Source organism: Hypanus sabinus, chromosome 3 (genome assembly GCF_030144855.1).
Source record: "Hypanus sabinus isolate sHypSab1 chromosome 3, sHypSab1.hap1, whole genome shotgun sequence".
NCBI classification, from domain to species: domain Eukaryota; kingdom Metazoa; phylum Chordata; class Chondrichthyes; order Myliobatiformes; family Dasyatidae; genus Hypanus; species Hypanus sabinus.
The window spans coordinates 35,420,308-35,444,405 of NC_082708.1; the positions used below are offsets into that span (position 1 = coordinate 35,420,308).

Genomic DNA, 24,098 nt, shown 5'->3' on the forward strand with positions numbered 1-24,098 from the left:
AAATAGCTTGATTAATCGGAAAGGCATATTCCATTCTTATCGATGCTTGTTTGCTGACTTATTTCAAATGGCAGCCCTTTGCAATCAATTTGATTTGTATGATCCAACGTTAATTTTGTTTCAGAAACTTAACACCCACGCTTATGCTAAATTTGATATTTCTGCCTGAGCAAGGACCTGGACTTCCTTCAATTTGCCTTTCATCATAACAAGTCTACAGTGAACCCAATCTCACTGGCTCTCCACTTGGCTTTGGCACACCAAGGCAACCACAATACATATGTCGCGCTGCTGTTCATCGATTATAGCACAGCATTCAACACCATCATCTCCTCAGTACTAATCAACAAGCTTCAGAACCTGGGCTTTGATACCTCTCTCTGTAAATACAAACATGTTTGTAGATTCTTGACTTTCTCATTGAGAGACCACAGTAAATATAAAATGGACATAACATTTTCTCCTTGCTGACAATTAACAAAGTTGCACCTCATGGATGCATATTCTATTCTCTCTATACATGTAACCGTGTGGCTATGCACAATTCTAACACCATCTACATATTCATCAATGACACCATTATAGTTGGCAGAATCTCAGATGGTGTCAAGGATGAAAATACAATAGGAGCAAGATAGAATAATTGGTTAAGTGGTGTCGCAACAAAATCATTGCGGTCAACATCAGCAAGACCAAGAAATAAATTGTGGACTTCAGGAAGGCGATGCTGGGAGAACATACACCAGCCCTCATTGAGGAGTCAGCGATGCAAAGGGTGAGCAATTTCAAGTTCCTAGACTTCACCATATCAGAGCTCTAACCTGGACCCAATGCCAGCAGCTATTCTTCACTAACAGTTTCAGAAGATTGGTATGTCACAATGGACTCTTGATATTTTCAACATACGTACCATGGACAGCATTCTGACCAGTTGTATCACCTCCTGGTATGGAGGATCCTATGTGGAGAATTGAAGGAGACTGCAGATGGTTGTAGACTCAACCAACTCCATGATGGGCATAAGTTACCACACCATCAAGAATATCTTCAAAAGGCAGTGACTCAATGTGGCATCCGTCATTAAGAACCCTCAACCAGCTGAGACATGGTCTCTTCTCATTACCAATTTTATGTGGGAGGTACAGTGGAGTAAAGGGTACTATAGAGGCATGAGAGATGAGCTGGTCAAAGCTGATCAGAAAGGGACACTAGCAAAGATGACAGAACAGTAGTAATGGATGGGTGCTTCTGGGAGTAGTTCAGAAAGCACAAGATAAATTAATCCCAAAGAAGAAGCATTCTAAAGGGAGGATGAGGCAACAATGGCTGACAAGTTACGTCGAAGCCAGCATAAAAGCAACAGAGAGGGCATACAATATAGAAAAAAAGTGGAAAACTAGAGGAATGGAAAGCTTTTAAAAACCAACAGAAGGCAACTAAAATCAGTACGGAGAGAAAATATTAAATATAAAGTTAAGCTAGCCAATAATATAAAAAAAGGACACCAGTGTTTTTTCTGATATAAGGAAAAGGCAAGAGTGGTTATCAAACCACTGGAAAATGATGCTGGAGTGGTAGTAAAGGGGGACAAAGAAATAGTGAACAGTCTTCACCAGCAATATGCCAGAAATTTAAGAGTGTCAAGACAGAGAAGTGAGTACAATCACTATTCCTAAGGAGAAGATGCCTGGGAAGCAGAAAAATCTGAACCTGGACCAGATAGAACACACCCTAGGGTTCTGAAAGAGGTAGCTGAAGAAATTGTGGAGGTATTAGTATTATCTTCCAATAATCAGTAGATTTGGGAATGGTTCTGGAGGACTGGAAAATTGCAAATGTCATTCCACGCTTTAAGAAGGGAGGGAGGCAAAATACAGGAAATTATTGTCCAGTTAGCCTGACTTCAGTGATTGTCAAGATGTTAAGAGTCAATTATTAAGGTTGAGGTTTTAGAATACTTGGAGGCAATGACAGAATGGCTGAAACCAGTATGGTCTCCTTAAAGTGAAACCTTGCCTGATAAATCTGTAAGAATTCTTTGAGGAAATACCAGTCAGGATAGACAAAAGAGTCAATGGATGTTGCTTACTTGTATTTTCAGAAAGTTTTGACAAGGTGCTACACATGAGGTTGTTAAACTATATAAGAGCCTATAGATTACAGGAAAGCTACGAGCATTGGATAGAAGATGGAAGGAGGTAAAGAGTGGGTGTAAGGGTGTGTTTTCTAGTTGCCTACCAGTGACTAGTGGTGTTCTTCAGCGGTCTGTATTAGAACTGCCTCTTCTCACATTATATGTCAATGTTTTGTATGACAGAATTGATGGCTTTGTTGCCAAATTTGCGGATGATATAAAGATAAGTGGAGGGGCAGGTACTGTTGAGAATGCACGGAGTCTGCAGAAAAACAGACAAATTAGGAGAATTGGCAAAGAAATGGCATGTGGAATATAACATACAGAAGTGTCTGGCGCTTTGGTAGAAGACATAACATGCATTTACAACCCAAGTAAAAAAGTGAACATCATAACACTCCTGGTGCTTCATGCATGATGAGATCTGGTTGGTGGCAAGGAGCTCATAGTCTTACAATCTGGGAGAAGAAGCTGTTTCCTATCCTAACAGTTCTTGTCCTAATGCTACAGTAGCTCCTGCCTGATGATAATGGGTCAAAGAGATGGTTGGATGGATGGGAGAGATCACTGACAATGCTAAGGACCCTGCATACACAACACTCCTGATAAATATCTCTGATGGATTGAAGAAAGACTCAGACGATCCTCTCAGCAGTCCTTGCAAATCTTTGTAAGGACATATGGTCAGATACCTTACATTTCGTGCACCAAATTGTAATGCAGCTAGCCCTGACACTCTCAATGGTGCTCCTGTAAAAGTTAGTTAGAATGGAGGGGCCTCACTTGCATGAATCTCCTCAGGAAGTAGTGACGCTCTTGTGCTTTCTTGACCAAAGAGGTGCTGTTGAGGTACCAAGTTAGATCATGCATTACGAGTACTCACAGAAACTTAGTGTTCTTAACTCTCTCCTTAGATAACCTGCATACATGCAGTGAGCAGTGGTCAGCCTGCACTTCCCTAAAGTCCACTTTGAGACTCAAGTTGCAATGCTTGCACCATTCTACCAGCTGCTCTATATCCTCTCTGCGCACCATCTTGTCACAGTTGTTGATGAGGTCAACTACCGTTGAGTCATCAGCAAGCCAGATGATAAGGTTTAAAGTGGATTGAACAATGTAGTCCTATCAGCAGGGGGATGAGCATGCAGCCTTGGGGAGCCCTGTCAAGAACTCCAGGATCCAGTTGCAGAGAGGAGCTGAGACCTATCTAGTATAGTTGATCCACCATCTTCTGTGGGATGATCATATTAAATTTTGAGCTGAAGTCAATAAACAGCATCCTGACATATGAGGAACAACTTTCCAGTTGAGACAGGGCACAGTGGAGTGCAGGGGCTATGGCAGCATCAGTAGACTGATTTAAGTGATAAGTGAACTGGAAAGTATCCAACGTAGCAGTAAGATGGAATTTAATGTGATCCATAACCAGTCGCTCAGGGCACTTCATTATTTTTAAGGCTAGTGTCACAAGACAGTGGTCGTTAAGGCAGATTACTATCACTCTCTTGGGCACCAGAATGATGGTGCTGACTTGAAGCCTGAGGGGATAGTGGACTGTTCCAGAGAGACGTTGAAGATGGTTGTTAGAACCTTTGTTAACTAGGCCACAGAGTCATCAGCACCCATCTAATTACATTATCAGGCCACGCAGCTTTATGTGGGTTGATACTGGATAGGGTCTTCCTCACATCAGCTGTGGCCAGAGAGAGGGTCTTTTCCCCGGAACATAATTCCGTACGTGAAACTGAGCATAAAGGAAATTCAGCCAATCAGGAAGAGAAGTATCTCTGTCATTGATGTGCAGGGTGGACTTGCAATCCGTTATGATATGAATGTCCTGTCACATGTGCTTCAGGTCTCTGGTGTTACAGAAATGGCAGTATATTCTCTGAGAAAAATCCGGTTTTGACTTCCAAATAGAGCAGGAAAGTTGATTTCAGAGCTGTGTTATCCCCGATCTGAAGGTAACATCTCAATTTCTCAGCCATGCCCAAGCCGTGGCTGTCAGTAATGGTTTCCGATTTTGCCCTCACGTACAGTAGGTATGTTTAATAACTGTGACATCTTCAATGCACTTCTCTGTATAGCTAGTCACAAATCGCGCATATTCATTGATGTCAATATGATAGCCACATCCCTGAACATGAGTCCGTGTTTTCAAAACAGTCTCGCAATGCTGAGGTTGCTCCTACTGGTCAGATAAACTCCTTATAACTTGCTTAATCAGTGGCTGGTATACAAGAATTAGCGTAAGACAAGTGACCATAAGACCAAATGATATAGGAGCAGAGATAGGCCATTCAGCCCATTGAGTCTGCTCCACCATTCAATCATGGGCTGATTCAATTCTTCCAGTCATCCCCACTCCACTGCTTTCACTCCATACCCTTTGATGCCCTGGCTAATTAAGAACCCATCAATCTCTGCCTTAAATACACCCAATAACTTGGCCTCCACAGTTGCTCGTGGCAAAAAATTCCAGATTTACTACCCTCTGACTAAAGTAATTTCTCCACATCTCAGTTTTAAAAGGACATCCTTCAATCCTGAAGTCGTGCCCTCTTGTCCTAGAATCCTCTACCATGGGAAATATCTTTGTCATATCTAATCTGTTCAGGCCTTTTAACATTCAGAAGGTTTCTGTGAGATCCCCCCTCATTCTCCTGAACTCAGAGAATACAGCCCAAGAGCTGCCAGACGTTTCTCATATGGTAACTCTTTCATTTCTGGAATCATTCTTGTGAACCTTCTCTGAACCCTCTCCAATATCAGTATATCCTTTCTAAAATAAGGAGACCAAAACTGCACACAGTACTCCAAGTGTGGCCTCATGAGTGTCTTATAGAGCCTCAACATCACATCCCTACTCTTATATTCTATACCTCTAGAAATGAATGCCAACATTGCATATTCCTTCTTCACAACTGACTCAACCTGGAGGTTAACCTTTAGGGTATCTTGCACAAGGACTCCCAAGTCCTTCTGTACCTCTGCATTTTGCATTCTCTCCCCACCTAAATAATAGTCTGCCTGTTTTATTTTTTCCACCAAAGTGCATGACTATACACTTGCCAACACTGTATTCCATTTGCCACTTCTTTGCCCATTCCCCTAAACTATCTAAGTCTCTCTGCAGGCTCCCTGTTTCCTCAACACTACCCGCTCCTCCACCTATCTTTGTATCATTGGAACATTTAGCCACAAATCCATTAATCCCATAGTCCAAATCATTGACATACATTGTAAAAAGCAGCGGTCCCAACACCAATCAGTTTGGAGCTCCCCTGGTAACAAGCAGCCAGCCAGAATAGGATCCCTTTATCCCCACTGTCCTGTTTTCTGCCAACCAGCCAATGCTCCACCCATGCTTGTAACTTCCCTGTAATTCCATGGGCTCTTATCTTGCTAAGCAGCCTCATGTGCAGCACCTTATCAAAGGCCTTCTGAAAATTCAAGTACACTACGTCTACTTCATCTCCTTTGTCTATCCTGCTTGTAATTTCCTCAAAGAATTGTAGTAGGTTTGTCTGGCAGGATTTTCCTTTCACGAAACCATGCTGACTTTGGCCTATCTTGTCATGTGCCACAAGTGGTCACTGAATTGGAGGTGAGGACTGGGATCAGCTTTGTATGCACCAGGAATAGCAGTCCAATGTGTTCTCATCTCAGGTAGCTAAATCAACATGCTGACAGACTTCAGACAGAACTGCTTTTTAATTAGCATGGTTGACAATCGCAACCATTGGGACATGTGGTCTGCAATACCTTTCTAAAAACTTTCCTGCCGTTAAGTTTGGCTGACGAGCATGTAATTACTTCACATCCCTTCTCTATTCATAATAATTGTAAAATAAACCATCATCTCCATATCAGACTAGAATATGATTGCTAGTCTCTGTTATTTCTTTTCTTGCTCCTTTTAAAAATGTTACAATTATCAGAGATGGTTGACACTTTTAAAAAACCTCACATACTTAGTGATGGAGCATGATCACTAACAATCTTGCCTATCAAGACATTCCAGGCAGTAGGGATTGTAGTCCTCAGCAGTATTCCACTGAGCCACGCTATGCCTTGCTACCTAATTCCAGAATTAGGAAGCCAAGGATGATTGCCAGATCCTAACCTGGTGAGAGACCATAGAGCCATAGAACATTACAGCACAGTACAGGCCTTTCAGCCCTCCATGTTGTGCCGACCCATATAAACCTTAAAAAAGTACTAAACCCACACTACCCCATAACTCTCCATATTTCTTTCATCTATGTGCCTGTCCAAGAGGCTCTTAAATATCCCTAATGTTTTAGCCTCCACCACCACCCCTGGCAAGTCATTCCAGGCACTCACAACCATTTGTGTAAAAAACTTACCCCTGATGTCTCCCCTAAACTTCCCTCCCTTAATTTTGTACATATGCCCTCTGGTGTTTGCTATTGGTGCCCTGGGAAACAAGTACTGACTATCCACCCTGTCTCTGCCTCTCATAACCTTTTAGACCTCTATCAAGTTCGAGACCTTTCATATTATTTCACATTTCATAAAGATTGAAACAGAATAGGCTGAAACACACTGTTCAAAAGTGCTGGTGTTCAATCCACCATGCATTGATTCATAACATTTTTTGGGTGTATGTTTGTCCAAAACACATCCAACAGATCTCCCATCAGAAGTGCAGGTAAATTCTGGACCTGATCTCAAATGAACCACTGAGCGCTCTAAAAAAAAAGGTGCTACAGAGGCCGATTTCTCCCTTGTGCTTTTATTTTTAGTGTTAACTATGTAACATTGATGGTGATTAATGATCATTACTTTCAGGTGACAGCTCTCTAAACATGTGACTAACCACAGTAAAACTTAGTTAACCTGCCATGATTGGGTCTTGGGTGTCGGACTAGTAGAACTTCTGTATTATTAGATGTTCTCATATTAATATATCATACCTCACTTCCAAATCATTGTTTTTAGACATCACATTATAGAATGATGTGTTCCACATAACCTGCAAGTTTAAAAGAAGCTCAGAAAATCAGGTCAAAGTAAGTTTCAAAGGCATTTGGGAAACAGAAACGTGCAAGTTTAAAGGGAGCAGAGATACCTGATTTACCTGCATGAGATGTTGAGCTAGCTAAAATGCATTCTTGAATATATAATGTAGATTTAAAGCATTAATTGGATTTAAATTATTTCATTAAATTAACATTAACTTGGATCTCTTAATCCTAATTCACAAGTTTAATGCAACCTTCTTGCATTTTTGTTCTTTTCTTTCAAAAAATGCAGTCACGTCATAACACTATTCAAACTTCAGACCAAAAGTCTTCTTTTTCCCCCTTTTATTTTTCCTAGAAGAAAATACTATAAACTTATTGCTATTTAAAATTGGTAACATTTATCAATTCATGCTATTGTTTAAAATTAAATTGCTTAACTCCCTGAAGCAAACTTGGAAGTTCACTAGCTAATAAAGAATTGAACAAAGAGGATTGTATATTTTACACACAAAGCAGCATAATATCAATGCTCCTACATCATAAACTGGGAGATGAATGTACACATCCCAACCTTATTAGGTATTTGTACTCAATTTTTCCCACAGATGGCGAACTGCTAATCTTGGCTGGTTCATCAGGCACAGCATGGAGTAGATTTGAATGGAGGTGGGGTGGTTCGTGTATTTGCGGCAATGCTGGGAGGAAAAATCAGCATGAACTGATCGGTCTTCCAGTACACCCTTACCAGATGGTCACAGAACTGCACTAAATCTGTGCAGTAACAGAAAATATTTTTGAAATCACAGATTTGCTAAATAAAACATAAAGGGAGAAAATGAAGTTAATAAATTTTGTTTAAAAGAACAAATTATTCATAAGCAAATTTGTAAATAAAGAACAATGTCTTTAATGATGAATGTCTTTAATGCCTTTAATGTCCCTTCCTATAAAATGCTCTACAAATTTTTCACACTTATTTGACCTTGAGCTTTTTTTTAAACCATTATTACACTTTAGTCAGGATTACTTAGAATTTCAACATCTTTTTTCCAGCGAAAATAATAAGTGGGAAGGGGTATAATTTAAAGATTCTATATATTCAGTTTAATCCACCCCATTCTAATGAAATGTTTATTCAGTTATTCATGCTATTGACAAGGCTCCGAATAAAGCAAATGAGGACCAATAGGTGTGGTCCATTCTTACAACCAGTTCGATGGCATAATTTCAAACTCACTTCTCCATGTCTTCACATTTAGGAGCAGCATCACAAGAAGAGGTGGCAAATGACCAGGGAAAGCCAAGTGGTAAAAGCTTCACACAGAATCACAGAATAATTATTATAAAATTATTGTTGGCATGAAAGGAGATCATCAACCAGAACTATCCTCTCAATTCCAATCCTTTTCTCTTGCCCTGCATCACCACAAAAATTCACTCTCATTTCCTTTCCAATTCTATTTGAATGTACTGTCTTAGTCTTCGACAGTACTGTCCTGTGGATATCCAGTAAGTGTGCTCTGGAAGTCCAACCCAAAGCAGAACCTTTGCTAATCTACAATGCTAGCACTGTACCTCACCATAATTTATGCTGTCTGGTAATTTAGCCAAGATTCCTATTTTCTAATCACAGGAAAGACTAAGTACTAACTTAAAACAAAGGCTAAGATTTAAACTTTCATCTTATGGTGATGATCATCTAATGTTATACTGCTTTTCCCTATGTGTGTGTGTGTGTGTGTGTGTGTGTGTGTGTGTGTGTGTGTGTGTGTGTGTATATATATATATATATATATATATATATATATATATATAAAAGGGGTGATAGATAAGTTTGTGACCTAAGGTAGAAGGAGTCAATTTTAGAAAATCCAGCACATTTATTTTTCAACATAGTCCACTCCTACATTTACACACTTAGTCCAGCGATCGTGGAACATACAGATCTTGGACCTCCAGAAAGTGTCCACAGATGGGTGATTGATAAGTTCAAGGCCTAAGGTAGAAGGAGTTGAGTTATACAGCTCTTATTACATGCACATGTAGTTCATCTCTTTCAGCGCATGCAGAAAGTTTGAAGTTAATAACACATCTCCTTCTACCTTAGGCCACAAACTTATCAATCACCACTGACCCCTCGTATATTAGAATTGTGCTGCCCGACAACAGTCTACACTTTTTTAACACTCCTGAAGAAACGAAGAAATTTGTTGAAGAATATCGATCCTCTAGTGCAACTTGAACTATGAGTTACATTGAAGATTTTTTTTTGGAGAGAGGATGCCATTTCATTTTAAGTTTTAACCCTGGAAGTTGGGTTATAACTTTTTATTTTGGACTATAGGTCTGGGTTTTTTTTTTACTACTATTATTATTGCTTATAGATGCTGTTTTAATTTTTATAATATCCTTTTTTATACACGTTTGTATTTTGTAATAATGAATTATTTTTTCAAAATGTCGTTTCTTCTTCCCATAAGTCTTTACTTTTTATAAGCGTTTATTTGCTTGCCTGTATTTAGAAATGGAACAAAGGTTTTGAATTCTTTTTTTTTAGTCTTTTTTTTATATATGTTATAGTGTCTATTAAATCTTTTTTTTTAAAAAAATTCTATTTTGATAACTTTTTTGATTGCTGAATTTATATTCATATTTTGTAATATGGCTTTCTCAAAATGTCGTTTCTTCTTCCCATAAGTCTTGGCTTGTGAAACGTCATCTTTGTATCTGAATATGGAATTTCTTTTTTAAAGGTGTATTACATTTTTAAACTTTAATGTTCATTTTTTTTTTATTAATGATTTTTCTGGTTTTACTATTTTAGTTTTTTTTCTTGACTGATGTGTGTGTGTATGTGTATGTATGTATATATATGTAGGTATATATATATATTTTTTTTTGCAACTCTATATTTTAATTAGGGTGTTATATAGTTTTTTCTTAAAAAAATTTTCTTATGGAGCTGCCATCTTGAAATGGGGGTAATATTAGTATTAGTTTATGCGCCTGCCGCTTGGCTTTCTTTCAAAGGGTGGGGGGAGGGGGGAGGGATCTTTTTTCACGCTTTTGCTTTTTATTTTTTTGCTTTTAGTTTATGGGCTGACTTTAAATTGTTAATATTGTTGAGGTGTCAGGATCTCCGGTTGCTCCTGAATCAATTTTCCTTCTTCCTAAATTGTGGGTCATGTGTCTTTTTAACCTTTTATGATACACACAATTAATATTGGTATGATGGATAAATCTATTAACTTTATCTCGTGGAATACTAATGGTTTAAATCATCCGATTAAACGTAAAAAAATATTTAAAGTATTCCATAGATTGAACGCTAATATTATTTTTGCACAGGAGACCCATATTAGGAGGGAGAATAATCAACGTTTTTTTAGGTTCTGGAAAGGACAACAATTTCACTCAAATTGTACCGCTAAAATTAGGGGTGTGTCTATTTTTATAGACGCCTCAATTTCGTTTACACATTATGAAATTATTTCGGATCCACAGGGTAGATTTTTGTTGATAACTGGCTCACTTTTTAATCGGAAAGTTGTTTTAGTTAATATTTATGCTCCAAACTTTGATTGTCCTGAATTTTTTAAACGTTTATTTACTTCTCTTCCTAACTTGAATGAATATATGTTGATTATGGGTGGAGACTTTAATTGTTGTTTGAATCCTTCAATGGATAGATCTAAACCTATTCGAACTCTTCCGAATAGATCAGCTTTACTTATTAATTCTTTTATGGTTGATTCTGGAATTACTGAAATATGGCGGTTTTTGAACCCTAAAGATAAAGAATTTTCATTTTTTTCACATGTTTATCATAGTTATTCTAGAATTGATTATTTCCTTATTGATCATCGTTTATTAACAGATGTTATTGATTGTAAATACGATTCTATTGCTATTTCGGATCATGCGCCTTTGAAGTTATCTATCAAGATTCCGGACTCTTCTATCAATACTAGATCTTGGAGACTTAATGCTACTTTGCTTCAAGATCCAGAATTTATTACCTTCATAAAATAACAAATTGACTTATTTTTTTCAACAAACTATAATGAAGAGATTGATAAAGGAATACTTTGGGACTCTTTCAAGGCTTTTATTCGTGGACAAATTATTTCATATTCCGCTGGTAAAAGAAAACAAAGATATTCAGATATAGCTTTATTGGTGGATAAAATTAAAGAAATTGATAAGATTTATTCCGTTACTCCTACCAAAGAACTTTATAAGAAGAGAGTTGAGCTTCAAATGGAACATAGTTTATTATTATCTTCTTCAATTGAGAATCAATTAATTAAGACTAGGGCTCAATTTTATATTCATAGTGATCGAACTGGTAAATTGTTAGCTAATCAATTAAAAGCTATTTCGACTAAGCGACAAATTATTAAAATTCGTAAACAAGACGGTAATTTAACTACTGATTATAAAGAAATCAATAACACTTTTCAAGATTTTTATGAATCTTTATATCAATCAGAATTTGACGGTGACCGGTTTACGATGGATAATTTTTTTAATAACTTGAATATTCCTAAACTGATAGATGAAGATTGTAGCTTGCTTGATGCTCCTATTTCTATGGATGAAATAAGAGAGGCTAAATCTCATCAATGAATTCAGGGAAAGCTCCTGGTCCCGATGGTTTTATTGTAGAATTTTTAAAAACTTTTTCTTTATTGCTTTCTCCTTGGCTATGTGAAATCTTTAATGATGCGTTTGTTAAGAAGAGACTACCTCAATCGTTTTATGAAGCTACTATCTCTCTAATTCTTAAAAAAGATAAAGATCCTACTTTATGTGCATCTTATCGCCCTATATCATTATTAAATGTAGACTCTAAGATTCTTACAAAAATTTTAGCCATTAGATTAGAAAAGGTATTACCACAGATTATTTCAGAAGATCAAACTGGTTTTATTAGGAATCGGTATTCCTTTTTTAATATTAGAAAATTGATTAACATAATTTATACTTCATCATCTACAATCCCAGAATGTGTTATCTCATTAGATGCTGAAAAAGCCTCTGTTCAATTTCATCCCTCTTGGAAATGAACTTGAACTCCAGATTTTTACTACTCTTTGTCTAAAAGTTTGATACTGAGACATTCTTATATAATGGAAAATGGCTCTCCAGCCCAGTAAGTCTATGCCAACCATCAAACAACCATTTATACTATTCCTACGTTCATTCTATGTTTTTTTTTAAATTCTGCACATACTCTTATCAATTTTCCCCACATTCCACCATTCACCAAATTAAGGGAAATATACAGTCAACTAACCTATCAACTTACACGTCACTGGAACATGGGAAAAAATGTACATAGTCACATGAGGAATGTGCTAACTCCACAAAGATGGCACACAAGTGATAGTGGCTTGGCTGCTGTTCTGTCTCTCTCACTCCCACTGGTACTTTGTAGTGAAAATATTAAATATGTGTTTCCTAGTCTTTCAAGAACTTACCAATGGAAACAGCATCTATTTACCTGATATAAAAAAATCAATATTTCATATGCCACCATCAAATTCCATTCATTTAACACCTGCTTCTCCACACTAAACAGAGATGGAAGCATTCTAATAAATATGTTTTGTTCTCACTAGATTCTTCACATTCTTTCAGAAGTTAAGTGACTTATATGAATTAAGAGGAACAGAAATGATTTTCCCAGCACTTCCCTTTTTCAACTGCCTCAAGAAACCTGCTTATGTCCAGACAGCAATTGCTCCACAGATTTCCAAATATAGCATTCTGTCAGAAATATCCCAATCCTATCTGTCAGATGTACTGAAGCAGACAGATCTCTGGGACTTGCCCTATCCTGCCATGAAATTAACAATACCTCAATGTCCCCAAAATGTCCAATATTTTGTACATTTCCACATTTGCCCAACATGTTTATGCATTTGATTCAGTACAGCAAATGATTAAGTTAATGAAAAAATAAAATGGATAGATATTTTTGTTTCTTAAAAACAGTTTACATTTTATAATCTTTGATAGTAAGATTATTTGAGAGGTAGTTGTATTAGAAAAAGATTTGTTAAATATTCAAATTGTAAAATCAATAACAGTAACCTAGTACTGTACAAAAAATTTAAAAGACCTGAGTGAAAAATGGAGAAAAAATTACCAATATCTTAACTTGATTCTATCTGGTGGTTGAAATAATCTCCAGTCGGGTTTGCTGAGTTGCAATGTGAATTAAAATGTTATTAAAAAAATGTAATAAAATTAGTTAGTTTATGCACCAATCCGAGTGATACATATAAATTGAGCTTTAGGATACTAAGCCCTCACAAATTGCCAATTATTGGGAGTTTCACAAACAGCTAAAGTGTATTGCTAATAAAAAATTACAGTTTTTGTACAACACCTGCTTACAATTCATTATCAATTATATTCCAACATCAGGCACTGGTGAGCTAAACCAGATCCATTTCACATGGCAACCTAGAAACCTGAGCCCACACCTCAGTGAGTTCCGCGTGCGCCATGATGCCAAACTCTTCCTCTGCTGGCTCCATCTCCGAGCTTAATTCTTTGGCAAGGACTCTCCTACCCCCGCCGATTGGGGCACTGCTCCTCCCTCAGTCTTCGACGTGTTGTGCTCCCTTTTCGCTATTAATAAAAGCCTATCGTTCACTTCCAGTCTCCTAGAATTATTGATGGTGCATCACTACGTGACTCTCTTGTCCATTCATCCCCCAATCCCTTCCCACCGATTTCCCTCCTGGCACTTATCCTTGCAAGCGGAACAAGTGTTACACCTGCCCTTACACTTCCTCCCTCACCACCATTCAGGGCCCCAGACAGTCCTTCCAAGTGAGGCGACACTTCATCTGTGAGTCGGCTGGTGTGGTATACTGTATCCAGTGCTCCCGGTGTGGCCTTTTATATATTGGTGAGACCCAATGCAGACTGGGAGACCGTTTTGCTGAACACCCACGCTCTGTCCGCCAGAGAAAGCAGGATCTCCCAGTGGCCACACATTTTAATTCCACGTCCCATTCCCATTCTGATATGTCTATCCATGGCCTCCTCTACTGTCAAGATGAAGCCACACTCAGGTTGGAGGAACAACTCCTTATATACCGGCTGGGTAGCCTCCAACCTGATGGCATGAACATTGACTTCTCTAACTTCTGTTAATGCCCCTCCTCCCCTTCTTACCCCATCCCTGACATATTTAGTTGTTTGTTTTTTTCTCTCTCTCTCTGCCCATCACTCTGCCTGTTCTCCATCTCCCTCTGGTGCTCCCCTCCCCCTTTCTTTCTCCCTAGGCCTCCTGTCCCATGATCCTTTCCCTTCTCTAGCTCTGTATCCCTTTTGCCAATCACCTTTCTGGCTCTCAGCTTCACCCCACCCCTCCGGTCTTTTCCTATCATTTTGCATTTTCTCCTCCCCCTCCTACTTTCAAATCTCTTACTATCTTTCCTTTCAGTTAGTCCTGACAAAGGGTCTCAGCCCAAAACGTCGACAGCGCTTCTCCCTATAGATGCTGCCTGGCCTGCTGCATTCCACCAGCATTTTGTGTGTGTTGCTAGAAAAACACAGCTCATTATTGATAATCATTATGCCCAAAATTGTAATATTACAGCTCTAGATTTTTTTACTGTCATACTGACCAACTTTAGTGCTTGTTTTCAACTCTCCTAAATGAGAAAAACTTAACTTTGAACAACAACATATTCAAAATTCATAAATTTTAATATCTGAGATGGGACAACAATTATCACCATCTTTTGTAACGGACCTGAACTGAATGAGGTTAATTCTTTTTGGTCTAGACAAAGCAAAATTTAATAAGTGAGCAAGACAACCCCCAAAAAAGTACAAAATTAAAACAAAAATCAGATAATAGAGTTGAAAATCAATTCTTTGCAATTTTAATTTTAGGAAAATCCATTGTGGGCTATACTGATCTGATTTTCAGAAGTGCACCTTGTAGACAAAATAACCATAAGAGCAAAAGATCAGAAGACCATTAAAACACAGAAGCAGAATATGGCCATTTAGACAATCAAATCTGCTCTGCCATTCCAATATGGCTGATCCCAGATCCAACTCAGCCCCAAACGCTTACCTTCTCACCATAATCTCTGATGTGCTGACCAATCAGGAAACGATGAATTGTTGCTTTAAATATACCCACAGTGTTGGCCTCCACAGCTGTCTATGTCAGAGTTTTCCACAGATACACTACTCTCTGGCTAAAAAGAATTCCTATCCTAAAGGGTTGCCCTTCAATCTTGAGGCTGTGCCCTTTAGTTCTGGACATGCCTACCATAGGAAAACTAGCCAACTAGAAAAGACCCCTTTATTATTACTTGCTGCCCCATGCTTGTCAGCCAATCCTCTATCCATGCCAGTATTTTGCCTTGGGATTTTATCTTGTTAAGTAGCCTCATATGTGGCAGCTTGTCAAATGCCTTCTGAAACTCCAAGTAAGTGATAACCACTCTCTCCTTTATCCAGCATGCTTGTTACCTCCTTGATGAACTCTAACAGATTTGTCAGGTAAGATTTCCCTTTACAGAAAACATACTGACTTTTTCTTATTTTATCATTAGTCTCCAAGTACCCTGAAACCTCGTCCTTAATACTGGACACTTCCCAACTACTGAGAATAGGCTAACATGCCTATAATTTCCTTCCTTCTGCCTTCCTCCCTTCTTAAAGAGTGGAATGACATTTGCAATTTTCCTGTCCTCAGGAACCATGCCAGAATCAAGGGATTGTTGAAAGATCATAAACAATGCATGCGCTATCTGTTAAGCAACCTCTTTCAGAACTCCGAGATGTAGTCCATCTAGTCCAAGTGACTTCTCCACCTTGAGACTGGCATTTTTCCTTTTGTAATAGCAATGACACTGTTCTCTGACATTCATGGACATCTGGCACACTGCTAGTGTTTTCCTCAGTGAAGACTGATGTAAAGTATTTATTAAGTTCATCTGCCATTTCTTTGTCCCCCACTACTACCTCACCAGCATCATTTTCCAGTGGTCCAATATCAACTCTCACCTCCCTTTTATTCTTTATATAACTGCAAAAACTTTTAATATCCTGCTTTATTTTATTGGCTAGTTTGCTCTTATATTTCATCTTTTCCCTTCTTTTGGCTTTTTTAATTGCCTTTTGTTGGATTTTAAAAACTTCCCTATCATCAAACTATCCAGTCACTTTTGTTCATTATATGCTCTTTCCTTGGCATTTATGAAGTTCTTAAGTTCCCTTGTCAACCATGATTGCCTACCCTTGTCATATGAGAACTTCTTCTGTGGGACATATATCTATCCGTGCCTTATGAACTATTCCCAGAAACTTCAGCCACTTCTGCTCTGTCGTCATTCCCCTTCAATCCACCTGAACAAGCTCCTGCCTTATGCCTCTGTAATTCCCTTTATTCCATTGCAATACTAATACATCTGATTTATGCTTCTCCCTCTCAAATTGCAGTATGAATTCAATCATATTATAATCACTGTCTCCTAAGGGTTACTTTACCTTAAGCTCCCTAACAAGATCTGGGTTATTTCCTTTCCCTGAGTAGGCTCAAACACAAGTTGCTCTAAAAATTCATTTTGTAGGCATTCAACAAATTTTTTCTCTTGCGATCCAACACCAACCTGATTTTCTGAATCCCCTTGCATATGGAAGTCACACATTATAATTGTGACATTACCATTATTACATGCCTTTTCCAGTTTTCTCTGCAATCTCAACCACACAGCAGGAGGCCAATATGATTCCCATAATTTTTTTCCCCTTGCAGTTTCTTAACGCCACCCATAAAGATTCAACATTTTATGTCACCTCTTTCTAAAGAAGTAATTCCATTTTTTGACAATAGTCATACCACCACCTATGCCTGTCTGTCTGTCCTTTTGATACAAAGTATATCCTTTGTATAAGTTTCCAATTATGACCTTCTTTCAGCCATGACTCAGTGTCATACCGACCAATCTCTAATTGTGCCACGAGTTCATCCACCTTATTCCGAACACTATGTCCATTTAAATACACCATCCTCAGTCCTGCATTCTTTGCCCTTTTTAATTTTGTCTCTGTGGTACAATTTAACTCTTTGTGCTGTATGCATTTGTACCCACTCATTGGCTTGTCCTTCCTTACATTCATATTACTCCCATCATCTACTTGTAAACCTGCTGGCTCATCCTCAGCTCTATTGTACTGGTTCCTATCCTCCATAAGATATAGACAGATAAGATATAGCAGCAGAATTAGGCCATTTGGTCCACTGAGTCTGCTCTGCCATTTCATCTTGGCTGATCCATTTCCCTCTCAACCCCAACCTCCTGCCTTCTTCCCATACCCCTTTGTGCCCTGACTAATCAAAAATCTATCTGCCTCTGCCTTAAATATACCCTATGACTTGGCCTCCACAACGATCTGTGGCAATGAATCCCAAAGATTCACCACTCTCTGGCTAAAGAAATTCCTCCTCATAATTAAAAATATATTTTTAATGAGCAGGGAGCTGTTCTGAAACAAATATTAATCTTTATTAATTTGTAAATATGGAAATTACAGCCAACTGTCAATTTGAAGGTTTCATCAACCATGCAGATATCAGCAAGTGTGTCTTGTTTGCATACTGCATTATATCCTTGGTATGGAATTTCCCTTCTGAATAAGATCTTTTAAGATCAACCAATGAAATCCCAGTATTAAAGTACACTACAAATTGGCTATGTGCCTGTGATACTGCTGTAGCTAATTCTTTCATTACGCTTGTGCATATACAGTATTGTGCAAAAGTCTAGGGACTTTCTAAGACTTCCTAAGACACTTGCACAGTACTATAGTAATTTTATGAACTGCACTGTCCTGCTGCAACAAAAAAAAATCATGACATTTGTGAGTGATGATAAACCTGATTCGGATATGGTCTTTAATGTGGACTGAGAGTGGGAAGGGGGCAGGGAGAGGGGAATCATGATTGAGAAAACAGGAAGGAAGGAAGAGGGGAGGGGCAGGGAAGCATCAGAGAGACAATTCTCTGATAATCAATAAACTAATTGCTTGGAATTAAATTACCTTGCCTGGTGGCTCAGAGCTGGGTGTGTCCACACCTGAGCCACACCCCCCCCACCCCCACTGGTAGTCCTTCTCTGCCATGTGACCCACACCCCTCCCACAATGCTCCAATCTCACCATTCCCAACATCCTTTGTTCCCACCAGACTTACAAACTTGCTCTCTGCTCTAGTTGACAAATATAGTACTGTGCAAAAATCCCAGGCAACCTAGCTATATATATGTGTCTTAGACTTTTGCACAGTACTGTATGTACTTGCATATATGACTGTAAACTCAATTTTGACTTTGGTGTCCAACAGTTAATTCCTGAAAAAAGGTATATATTTAAATGATTAAACAAAGCAACTCTACAAACTTATTTATCTGCCTGTCATAATTGATTGTATTTTCCTCTCAGAAGCTTCCCTGGAAAAAAATAAAATTGTGAACTAACCATAGTCTTCTGCAGATTTCAATAGGACTTCAGGATGTATGGATCCAAAGGGATTGCGTATGAACCTGCGCCTACGACGCAAGTCATCTTCCCAGTAGTCTAGGCGCCAAAAATCATGTTGCTGACTGTGAAAATACATAAGAGATACATATATTCACAACTCTGAAAATGATATTTAGAGTTAGCAGATCATAATCCAATATTCAAGTAAAAGAATTGTTTTCTATTTAAAAAATCAACTTTCTGCCACAAACAACAGTAAAACAGTATAGAAATGTAAGAACATTTTATCACTTATGTAGTAGAAAACTACAGTTGTAAATTTATAAATGACAATGCATCAATGGTTATTAGTGTCAATCCATGTAATTAACTGCTGCACTGCTTCCTCTTTATGATATATATTCAAACATCATTCATATAAAATTTGGACAAATTGGCTTTTTTGCATTTATTTCTGTTACAACAAATGATATAAACAAATTGAACTAGCCTGAGTCATAATGCAGCACAAACTGCCATTGACATAAATCAGAGCAGGACCATTAACAAATACAGCATCAAATTACATTTATAAATGGCACAGCTTGCCCCCTTTACAGTGTTTTTAACAAGGCTTGTAAATCATGCAATTGGACCTCATAGCAAACAGCACGCTATTTAATGACTCTAGTCCCTCTGCAGACTGAACTTGGAACTATAAAATATTGCTTTGCGTGAGGTTGTAGAACCATGATTAAAATAATGTGTTGAAATATTCATTGAAATAATTCTCACAGGCAAAAAGCAAACTAAGAAAATTGCAATTTTATTCATTATTAATAAAGCTGAATTAAAGCTCAAAAAGTTCTAGCATGTGGTAATTGTCTAGATAAATTATTATTACAACATTATTGAAGGCCTTGGACAATACTTCAAGCTTTCAATTAACCCTTTCATGTCCTGAGAAATTTTGTTTCAGAGAAGCAGATTGTATTTACTGAAAACATCCTATTACAAGAAATAGGCTTAATTCTGTAGGCACATAATATGCCTGCTGTGAGGTCTAGACTCAAGTGCCATACATTTTTTATATTTTGTCTTATTGTAGTAATGATCCTGTAGCCGACTGGAAAGCAAAACTGAAAGCTATCTTCACATTTAACAATAATTCAAGTGGAATTAACAGCCTTAATTAGATATTGAAGCTAAACACTTCCAAAAAATAAAGTTACACTGCTGTGTGGGCACACTTATGAAATTAGTGTGCTAGTAAAAATAGACAGTGGATCTTCACCAAATCACTCATCCATCTCTTCTTGCTTGACGATTAGCACCATGTGGGAAAAGGGATGCACGCTCAATCACTTGACCACAGAAGGACTCTCTGAGGATGATGATAACTCCACAAAAGCAAAAGCTGAAGAGGAATCTCTGTCAGTATAAGCTTACCTGTGTTTACAAATCACTTTTTACCAGATTTGCTCCAGAAATATTGGTAATCATTTTGATATTGTCATATGCACTGAACCACAGTGAAAAGCTTCTGTTTGTATGTCGTGAGGCAGACAGAAATACATTGAATTTGTACAGTAACAGAATGTGTGTAATTATACAAATAAATTATTTTATTTATTATGACCAGTGTGGAATAGGACCTTCCAGCTTTTTAAGCCCCACCACCCAGCAACTCCTGATTTAATCCAACCAGAATGTCTTTGGACTGCGGGAGGAAACCAGAGGAAACCCATGTGGTTATGGGGAGAGCGTACAAACTCCTTACATGCAGCAGCAGAAATTGAACCTGGGTTGCCTGTACCGTAAAGCATTGCACTAACCACAATGCTACCGTGATGCCTCAAAAGCTGCAAGAACCATGATGTGGTAGACTGAGAAATTAAGAGTTCATCTTTATTGTATAAAGATCTGATAACAGTGGGATAGAAGCCGTGCTTGAGCCTGGTTCTGTAATAATTAAGTGAATGGTGTTTTTTTTTGGTTGATGAAGGAATGTTGACTCAAAAACATTCTATATACATTGCAGTGAACCCTTTCTCCAACAATGGGTGTACAAATAGCAAATAAAATACAACATAGAAATCTCCATTTCAGGTGCAACCATCCAACCCACTAGTTTGCAGAAGGTTTACTCAATCTAGTCCTATCCTTCAACACTAGGTCTATTGCTCTGTAGTTATGGTTCCTTACATATATGTTTCAAAGTAAGAGGGGTTTGTGTCATCATCATCCTTTCACGTGGTGAGTTCCAGGCCACTACCAGACTTTGGGTGAAAATATGTTTCCTCATCTCTCCTCTAATCCTCCCACTGATCACTTTAAACTTTTTGTCCCTTAGTTTTTGACTCCGCTACTAAGAAGTTCAAGGTTAATTGTCACTGGCCAAATGAAAGATGCTGGGAATCAGCATGTAGGAGAGATACTGAAAATCTGACTGATGTCAGCAAGACCAAGGAGTTGATTATTAACTTCAGGAGGAAACTGGAGGTCAATGAGCCAGTCCTGGATTGAGGAGAATGCCTTATGAGAATAGGTTGAGTGAAGAACTCCGTCTTTTCTCCTTGGAGCAGTGGAGGGTAAGAGGTGGCCTGATAGAGGTGTATAAGATAATGACAGGCATCGATTGTGTGGATAATCAGAGGCTTTTTCCCAGGGCTGAAGTGGCTAACATGAGAGGACACAATTTTAAGGTACTTGGAAGTAGGTACAGAGGAGATGTCAGGGGTGACTTTTTTACGCAGAGAGTCGTGAGTGCGTGGAATGGGCTGACAGTGGCGGCGGTGGAGGCGGAAATGATCATGTCTTTTAAGAGACTCCTGGATGGACACATGGAACTTAGAAAAATAGAGAGCTATGGGTAAAGTCTAGGTAGTTCTAAGGTAGGGACATGTTTGGCATGTGGGCCGAAAGGCCTATATTGTGCTACATTTTTCTATGTTTCTACTCCCACCATTGACCACATCAACACAGAGTGCTGTTGTAAGAAAGCAGCATCCAGGACACCCACGATCCAGGCCCATGCTCACTTCTCACTGTTGCCATCAGAAAGAAGGTACAGAAGCCTCAGGACTCATTACACCACGTTTGAGGAACAGTATTTACTCCTCAACAATCAGGCTCTTGAACCAGTGGGTATGACTTCACTTGCCCCATTGCTGAACTGTTCCCGCAACCTATTGACTTACTTTCAAGGATTCTTCATCTCATGTTCTCGATATTTATTACTGATTTTTTTTCTTTTGTATTTGCACAATTTGTTGTCTTTTGCTCATTGGTTGTTTGCCCTTCCTGCTAGATGTTTTCTTTCATTTGGATTCTATTATGGTTTTTGGATTTACTGAGTATGCACACAAGAAAATGAATGTCAGGGTTGCAGTCTGAGTGTTCAACAAGTGAACACTGGAGAACAGCATCAGTGGAAGGGGCCAACACCCAGCACAGAATCCAGCAACACAGAGCCAGCTCTGGTGACTCCAACTCAGGTCGCTGCAACAGGTGACAACCAAGCATGAGGGCAATGTCCACGCAGCAATTCAGGCAATGCAGTTCCCTCACCATCAGTCTCTCCAATGAACTACAGAATTAGACTACCAGTATTTTACATTACCAAAGTCCAACAGGGTCTTGCAACAAAAAATGTCAAAGATAATCACTGTACTGTCTGTTGGATCTAGCGATGCCTATGGTACATTCTTCCTTGGGTGGCTGAAGAAGATGCAACATGGTGCACAAGTCCAGCTCCATCGTTATCCAACAACTCGCTAGTGGTATCAACCTGCAGTACTTGGTGTTCTTAATATCAAGTAGTGTCTTGTGAAGCACATAAAGGATGAATAATTACACCCGTTTGGACCCAGAAAGGCTGCTGCATCCAAGTGTGATGCTGGAAAAAGACCCTTTCTATTTACTCTGTCTTAGCCCCTCATAATTTTATTGACTTTAAGTCTCTAGTCAGTTTCAAAGAAAACAAATTTAGCTTAACAATACCTCTTCAGCTACAGTTTATCAGTCCAGAAGATACTGAATCTTTGTCTACTTTTTCTATGTCCTCTTTAGATCAATCACATCTTTCTCGTTATATCATGAGAAGAACTGTTCACAGAATTCAAGCTTTGATTTAAGAAAAGCATTGTATATAGTTCTATTATAACCTTCCTGCTATTGTATTCTATCCCTAATTTCATAAAGGAAAGAAGATAGCAGGTTATGAATCTGTAAAAGTAAACATCAGGTTCCTACACATCACCCAATATTCTTGCTTTTTGCATCTTTCCAATATATTATCATACTTCTCAGCACTTTCCTGCACAAAAGACTATCCACATATTTCCACAGTCTAAATCTTTCCTTCTTACAGTCAAATAGCCAATAATCTGTATCACTTGCATTCTTCTTTAATTTACCCCTTAAATCTGGCTCTAATTTAATGGAAATTACAAAAACACGGAAACTGGGTACTGTGCCCTATATAATTCCACTGCAAACAATCTTCTCGTTATAAAAACAACATTCATTAACCATTACACTTTTCCTCCTATAAGAGCAAATTTTGGATCCTGAATCCATTTCAGTAAATGCATACCTTTTATACAGACTTTATTCTAATCCTTCTCATTTTTTAAAATTTGCTTACGAGTTTGCTCTTCTCACCTCCTCAAGAAGTTTGGAGGTAAATCCAGCAGTGTGATTTTGACATTTTTGGTCCTTAGATTCAACCCCACATGGCCCCCATTTGATTTAAAAGGCAAAAACTGCAGATACTGAAAATCTGAAATATAAACATAAAATGCAAGGGATACTCAAGTGGTCAGACAGTGTCTGAATGAAAAAGAAAACTGAGTTAATGTTTCAAGTCGGTGACCCTATAGCAGAACTGGAACAGTAAAAGAAAACTAGAATAATCTAAGTCGCAGAAAAGGGGAAGGTGGAGAAATGAAAGGGCAGAAACCAAAGTTCTCCAGGTGACACAAGAGAAAAACAAAAGATCGCTGTTCACAACTATCATAGATTCATACAGCAAAAGTGATGCCCTTCCTCCCAATTCAACCAAGATGATCAAGGTGCATTCTCGAATTGAGAGGGCATTAAATCCTAGTTCAGAATTTTTAGAATATTCCCAAAACGCTTTAACTGCCGTTTCCACACATTGTTCAACATGAAGAATTACTGATTCATAATTTGAGTGAGGGCAATCAGGGGTTGCTCCCATGTGGCTGCACAAGGCATTGAGTCAATGGTATTGAGTCAACTCAATAGTATTTGGAGTAATTGAGTTAGGACTACATGATTCAGGCTTCAGGTAAATGGATGACCACTAAGAAGTAAGGGGAATAGGCTGTCATACAAGTTCCCCTGCAGCTATTCCCCTTGGCAATAAGTATATCCCTTTGCATATTGCTGGGGTGGTAGGGGGAATGACCTATCAGGGCACACCAGCAACAGCCAAGTCATTTGCA

At 38.4% G+C, this 24,098-nt stretch overlaps 1 protein-coding gene across 4 annotated transcripts in view; it reads right to left on the reverse strand.

Annotated features, from left to right (window-relative positions):
- nbeaa (neurobeachin a) overlaps positions 1–24,098 on the reverse strand; it is a 790,167-nt gene that overhangs the window by 251,267 nt on the left and 514,802 nt on the right. For all 4 annotated transcript variants that reach the window (XM_059964072.1, XM_059964073.1, XM_059964071.1 and 1 more), the window contains one exon: positions 18,646–18,770. In XM_059964072.1, the coding sequence (XP_059820055.1) occupies positions 18,646–18,770 (125 nt within the window). The remainder of the gene's footprint in view (positions 1–18,645; positions 18,771–24,098) is intronic.